Source organism: Crocuta crocuta, unplaced genomic scaffold (assembly GCF_008692635.1).
Source record: "Crocuta crocuta isolate KB4526 unplaced genomic scaffold, BGI_CrCroc_1.0 scaffold407, whole genome shotgun sequence".
Taxonomy (NCBI): domain Eukaryota; kingdom Metazoa; phylum Chordata; class Mammalia; order Carnivora; family Hyaenidae; genus Crocuta; species Crocuta crocuta.
Window position 1 is genome coordinate 3,563,621 of NW_027551557.1, and position 7,144 is coordinate 3,570,764.

Consider the following 7,144-nt stretch of genomic DNA (forward strand, 5'->3'; position numbering starts at 1 on the left):
TTGCAGCTCGCCATGAAACAGTCTAAAGAAATGGATCAGTTGAAAAAAGTCCAGCTTGAACACCTAGAGTTCCTAGAGAAACAGAATGAGCAGGTACTTTACCTAAAGGTCATAACAAGACATAGACAGACAGCCAGGTTTGGGAGGCAGATGCCACACCTGCAGATGGTGATCTTTCTGCTAAAGCCAGTAGCCTGAGTAGTGGCATGGAAGGGTGGCTAGAAAAAAATGTGGTCCCTTTTGAAGAAGGAGAGGAATGTAGCGATGGGGGGAAAAAACCACGAAGTCGTCATTGGAATAGATAGTGATGATTCTAGTAGTGATATCCCTGTGAGGAGAAAACAGAGGTTACAAATTATGCCTCCATTTTCATTTAGAGCTTTGTAATTTGAAACCTAGGCACAAGTGATAGTATATTTAAAAGCAAATGAGTGAAACCACCTATTTTCAACCTCAATCTTAAAATGAAGTCTTAAAACCGTCTTAGGGTTTACAAGCCGGACCCATGGAAAGGGGCTGCCCAAAACTCTACAGGCCACTTAATATGAGTGGATACTGTATTCTTGGTGGGGTTTTTTCCCCCAGCAAGGCAGATCATTCCCCAAAACCCCACTCTTTAGTTAGCCATCAGGCATATACCAACACAAAGGTATATGTATGTTTACCTGAAGAATAGTACAGGTAGGTTCCTTCCCAAATGGGCTACAGTCCATTGGCCATCCAGTCTCATTTCAATATGATGGCAATACCTCCAGCCTATAAGGCAAAATGACTCTCCGTGGCAGTTTAAATTTGAGCCTATCTTAGTTCAAATTTCAGTTTTTAGGTATGCTAGTTTAGCAGTTTTTGTATCTAGATAATTTCTATCCAGAAACTGTCAAGAGGTTCTGATGAAACATGTGCTACATTGTTCTTTCCTATTTCCTCATCTACAAAGCAATCCTCTTTAAGATATATTTCGCAGAGTAATTGGCTCCTGTTGAAAAGCACTTCCATTGGAATTACATTAAAATGTATCTTTGAGAAAGTAAAGCAAAACCATTAGATCTCTTTTTGTATTGCAGTTGGGTAACAAGTAAATCCAACTTCTAGTTTCAGATTTGTTACTTTTTGGTGGACAGAAGTTTTATTCATCAACATACTTCTGAGTTATGTTTCACATTTCCTTTTCAGCTAAATGCTCCTATTCATGAACAGTCCACAGATCCTCAAAGGGGACAATAAATGTTTTATTGTCCCGTGGGTCCAATTCATTTGACCATCTCATAAATACATCACGTTGTGGCACAAGTTACCTAGCTTATGTTGTTGCTCTTAAAGCACTTCTCAGGAAGTGTTCCCATGGGCAAAATGGGAATATGAATAAAGGTAAAGCCACCATCTCCAAAACGTTAGAATCTACTTCTGTGATGCAGGGCTGGGTGGGGATAAAGATGCCTCTCAGAAGAAGGCACAATTAAGGTAAGGCAGTTAACTAAATTAAGAAACTCCTTGAAAAAAAAATCACTGTGTTGCTTAGCAACAAGTCTGACTAAAGAATGTAAATGTGCTAAAAATTACTCATTACTACAATAGTGGTGAATATCAGAGCTAGAGAATACACTTACCTAGTGTTTTTTTTATTTCAGAGACAAAGTACATAATAGAAAAATCACTGGGAGCTTTTATCCTAATACACGGGTAATTCAAACCACCCCCAGGGTTTTGCGTTAAAATATAATGGATTAGTGATAACTGGCTTGATTGAGCATATTGGGAGGAGAGTACCTTTTTGGTCCAAAAATTGATACAATGCATTTCAATATGTTATAAGCAGTGTCTGCCACCCACAGCTGATACGTTGAGTCACAGAAGCTAGGAAAGCACAGAATGTGAGAAAGCTTGAGATTTGAGGAAGATTTAATGAGATTCCATGATAAGAATTCATTTGTGACAAGAAATTCACAGTATCATGTTGATGCTTCTGGCAGAGGTAGAACTTGGACCTGAATTTCTGTGTTAAGCTTTGCTTTACCAAAATGTGGCCTGTCCAGTAACAAATTCAGTCCCATATCTTTCGAGTGTGGTTTTGTTTTGTTTGGAACTTAACGGTCAGGGAGCTTGCAGTTATTCTATGTATTATAACACTGTCCCAGGCAGAGTACAAAGATATAGTGACTCCATTTCTTCCCACATAATAGGCATGGTCTGGAACCAGGTGGGAGAGCTCCCTTCATAACCATTTAAACATTTCACTGGCAGACAAGTTTCCTATTTCCAGACAATCCTAAAGTTTTAGAACAGTCTCCCAAACCCTTGTTAAACCCAAAGACTACTTTCTGTTTCTAAGCCAAAGATAAAGTAATTGTAACATTCATCCATAATATCTCCCTTTAAAGCTTCTTATTGTTTCCTTGTGACCCAACTCCCAGAGGCTCACTCCATCCCCGCAAAGCAGAGCGTGGAATGGATCTACTTAATTAGCTAGACCAGCATTGAGGGCACTGGCAGAAACCACTCAAGCTTTAATATGTACTGGCCCTGATTCTAGATCCTAACTTCCTGTGTTCTTTTTAAGCCACCTAATGGCCTTGCCTACTTGGTCAGCCAGTTCTTCATTTAAACCTCCAAAGGTCAGGGACTCGTTTTCTACTAAGTTTTCCCATGACCCTCCCAGCCACAAGTATCTCATCATCTTCACATGTATCATTCCAAACATCAACAGCTCCATTTCTATCACACCCAAGCTTTAACAATTGATTTTTGTCATCAGTCCTACCATTTAATAAAGTGAGGGTTCTTGCTGAAAGTTCCCCCTCTACCCCCCACTCACTGCTGAGGAAGAGAAGCACAGTCTGGGTTCCTAGGCATCGGTTGTTTGTTTTGTTCTTTTTCTTTTTTTTTTTTTTTTTTCTGTTGAGATCAATTTGGGGGGAGTTTGTCACTGATGGGCGTATACATGTTTTATTCTTAGCTTTTTGCTTTTCTGTATATGGTTTTACATTCATTTTTCAATTTCACTTCAGTATTCATCTATTTTCTTTGTTTTATATGTATGACTCAATTTTGACATTACTATTTTTGTACAAACAGCTATTGAAATCCTGCCATGCAGTGTCCCAAACGCAAGGTAGGACTGAAACTCTAATAAGCAAGACATTGCTTTCCTTCTCAGCTATGCTAGTGTTCTTGGGGCGATCTCCATTTATGATTCACTTCTGATCATAGCTAATTAGTAGCTCAGGGGTTTGGATGTAAAAGCTTGATCATGTCATGCTTGGGCTTCTGATGTAATATTTAAACTGACGTGCCCAAAATCTTTAGAGTATGATTTCTGAGGGAGTTTGAACCAACGTTTCCTACTGCAGACCTAGGAAACTCAAGATATGCTAATAATGATATACCCAGGCATCAAGAACAGTGATAAATGACGATCATTTATCAGGACTGACCACAGCTAACACTGGGGTCACAAGGTCAGATCTCTCCCAAACATTAATATGACTGCAATTAATTTTTAATGCACCCTACTAGAAAGTTCATCGGTGCTTTTTTTAATGACAGAGTTATGGTCTGCATGCGAAAACATTACAGTGTTATAACCTTTGTCATGTTTCTGCTAGATCTGGTCTGCCAAATACCCTAACCACCTCTCAAGTAAGGTGACCATGTAATTTATTCTGTGAACCAGGATCGTTTTGAGAGGGAAAGAGGGTGATATTCAGAATGGCCAGGACTACAGGCATAAACTGGAACTGTCCAAATGGGAATGCATGGTCACCCTGCTTCAGTGAGAACTTAGCTCTGAGAATGGTCCTTTATTGTCATATGATTCTTCCTTCTATGACCGTGTTCAGTAGTGCCTTTAAATGCTAAATGGGGAGAGGCACAAGGAATCTTCTATTACTATCAATTAAACATAAAAGTATTTAATTTCTAGTTCTGATAATGTTTCACTGTCCTCTCTTATGAATACCGTTTGTGTCATGGTTTCATGTTTGTATATTTTTATCCATTTCTTCATTTCTCTATTAGAGTATCTCTATTAGAAGTATACTTCAGGCATAGAAGAATATCTAGGTAGAGGGAACTGTCCATCCCTTATTTGAGCAGAAAGATAAAATTCTTTGGTACTACTGTATCCATCTTTGCCAAAAAGAAACTTAAGGCCACAATATAAAAATAAGAAGAAAATTACTATATAGACTATGGGTCATACTAGTTTTGTAACAGGGCCTCTCTGGGATGTCTAGATGCTCACAGGATGATCTTTAGATTTGACCAGCCCCCAGCCCTCGCTATTGACCTTCCATTTAGTTGGAATACCTAAGCAGACACGAGTAGTAACATCAAAGCACTTCAAAGCCCTCCTCTAAGTTATGTCTTTACCATGTTTCCATTCTGAAATGTCCTTTATTTCAAAGTAGCATGTCACACAAAGAGGAAGGGATGCTTGCTTGTTCTCTCAAAAATTACATGCATTGGGTTGGGCACAAGCATCCAGGAACCAGTTAGAAAGTAAATGGCGAAATAAGCCAATTGTTTTCCCTCTACTGCCAAGCACTTATTTGTCACCAGAATCTGCCCCCATCTGACTCCTTTCTACCTCCAAACCACCTCGTTGTCTTAGTGGCAGTCTTAATTCATGAGACCAAGTTCACCATGGCTTACTTCCTGGAAAAGCCCATTAAAGACTACCTCAAAGTGAGAGCCCATTGGGATAATTTTTGGACAGTAGGATTCCAAGAACCCTGCACATTCCTGTGATGTTGTGTTTGCAAGGTACTCCAGCGAAATCCATGTGATAAGCTCCCACCTAAACCTTTCCATCAGATTCTTAGGGAATTAACTAAATTTCAGGCTATTTGGGGAAAATATTGTGCATAAACAACACCTAAAAGTTCAAATTATACACAGCCAAGGCAACATGTCCATCTGTAGAAACTAAATCAAATGGTGTGACATGACATAGTCTATGGAGGGGCTGGCTTAGCCTCTTTTCAAATGGTTTTCCTGGCACTATGAAGAACTAGTTCTTCAAGCTTTAATGTGCATAAAAATGTCCCAGGGATCTTGTCCAAATGCACATTCTCATCCAGTAGGTTTGGGATGGAGTCCAAGGTTGTGCATTTCTCACAAGGTCCTGGTCTATAGACCTCACTTTGAGTAGCAAGGATATAGTGACAGCCTGAGATTTATGGGAGAAGAGAGGCCGGGGCAGCTACGTGCCTTCAAGGGAGAATTTCAGCATGTAAGGCCATGTTTCTGATGTTACAGGCGAAGGAGATGCAGCAGATGGTGAAGTTGGAAGCCGAGATGGACCGCAGACCAGCAACAGTAGTGTGAAACTCCAAAACGCAAACTGAAGCCGCAAAACCGCACAGCATCAAAAGATCACTCCCGAACTTCCCAGCACAGAGTTCACGCAAGAAGGCTGTTGTCTTTTGGGTTTCCTTTATGTACAGCCAAGATGTTCCCTAAAACCACCGAGACTTACGCATTTCTATTGAACATTTTGAGTTATTGGGTTTCCTTGGCCAACCAAAAGTAGCTCCAACCCCCCCCACCCAGATTATTAGTCCAGTAAGGCAGAGTTTAACCCTTGATATCACAACTTAAACATGTTTGCTCTACAATACCATCACAAGTGAATGAGCTTGGTGTCAACAACTCTGCTCTGTGACATGTTTGAGCTGCAGCAAACATAGTGCATTAGCGATTGAATAGCAAGTGCATGCACTGGGGAGGGGGGGAACTCTGTCTACAAATTCATCAGCAGAAGTGGCAGTCTGCTAGACAAATAATTTTGCAGAATTTTTCTACATCTAAGTTACCTCATCAGTAAGTGCCATGTCTCTGCCATGCCGTAAGAAGTTAAGTTCCTGTAAACGTTGTGGAAATTATTAGAATAAAAAAAAAAAAGTAGAACCGTGTACCTGTGCCAAAACTCATCAGTGCTCAAGGGAGAACTCTGTTAGGCACACGTTAAGAAAGTTTACATCCGATACTGCTTTATAGGAATTGCTTCTGCCGATTCCAAACATAACACACTATTACACCATAAAGATCGTGAAGTGGTTATTGGCAAACGTCTGTAAATGTGACCATGTTTAAAATATTTATACTCCTAAATCACACTGTTATAGAGCAGAATCATCTACGTATTGCCACATGATGAGATTAGTAAACAGGAATACCAGAACTATGTTTGCATGATAATCAGCACCAGTTAAGACTAATCCATACAGATACAGTTAACCTAATGCCAAATAAATACTGGTTAAATAAATGTATGGCACAGAATATAATTTGACTATGAAGACTTTTAGCGTAATGAAAAAGTCTATATATATGTGTATATGAATTATGTGGGCATTCTTGATACTTCAAGTTCTAGTTTCAAAAAAAATACATAACTAATTTAATTTTACACAAAAATATTTATGCAGATTTTCAGAATTTCATATCAGGAAATAACATTTTTACGTCTGTTAAATAACAAAACAATTTGCTACAGTGTTAATCTGCATGGTCTTTAAGCCTGCCATAGTTGTGTTGCAGACAGTGCATGAAAAAGTATTTGGCGGGGAATCAAGCCATGCCGCCCAAGCCAGGAGGAGCGCACGGAAACTTGGTAGTCTAGAACTAATCAGATTACTGATTTTAGAACACAAAACACCAACTGAATTGTTGTATATGCTTGTACAAATTGATTCTGTGTGTTCCCCTGAACAAAGCAGAGAAAATGATGTTACCATCAATATTGAAATTAAACTTCCAACTTCTCTAATAAAAAGTGAAAACATATTTAACATCCATCAGAGTATATACTTTCAGCAGACTTTGTGCCTTTTTCGCAAATGAACCCTTCGTTATTTCCAAAGGAGGCTTATTCATGCCCCCCACACATACATCCTCTCCCCCAAATGTGAGGTAGTTGTTGATGTACTTGTTTTTCTTTTTTCTTCTATGTATCATTTGAACTGGTATCTGTGGTTTTTTTCTCTGGTTCCCTATTTGCTGATCTGGAAGACAAGGGGGTTAGACCATATATCTTTCAGCACTAACATCCCATGGAAAAGTACGGATATTAATATAGCACTGCATTGAGATGGCCAGTTCTCAAGAATTCCAAATGGCTTCTCATCCAATCAAAGGACTCTTT

The 7,144-nt window shown here is 39.2% G+C and overlaps 1 protein-coding gene across 8 annotated transcripts in view; it reads left to right on the top strand.

Annotated features, from left to right (window-relative positions):
* PLCB4 (phospholipase C beta 4) overlaps positions 1–6,795 on the top strand; it is a 166,992-nt gene extending 160,197 nt beyond the window's left edge. For 4 of the 8 annotated variants that reach the window (XM_077749141.1, XM_077749142.1, XM_077749137.1 and 1 more), the window contains 3 exons: positions 7–93; positions 3,073–3,109; positions 5,257–6,795. In XM_077749141.1, the coding sequence (XP_077605267.1) occupies positions 7–93; positions 3,073–3,109; positions 5,257–5,345 (213 nt within the window). In that variant the 3' untranslated portion in view covers positions 5,346–6,795. The remainder of the gene's footprint in view (positions 1–6; positions 94–3,072; positions 3,110–5,256) is intronic. The other 4 variants (XM_077749143.1, XM_077749144.1, XM_077749139.1 and 1 more) reach the window with 1 other exon arrangement.
* Positions 6,796–7,144: the final 349 nt, after the last annotated feature.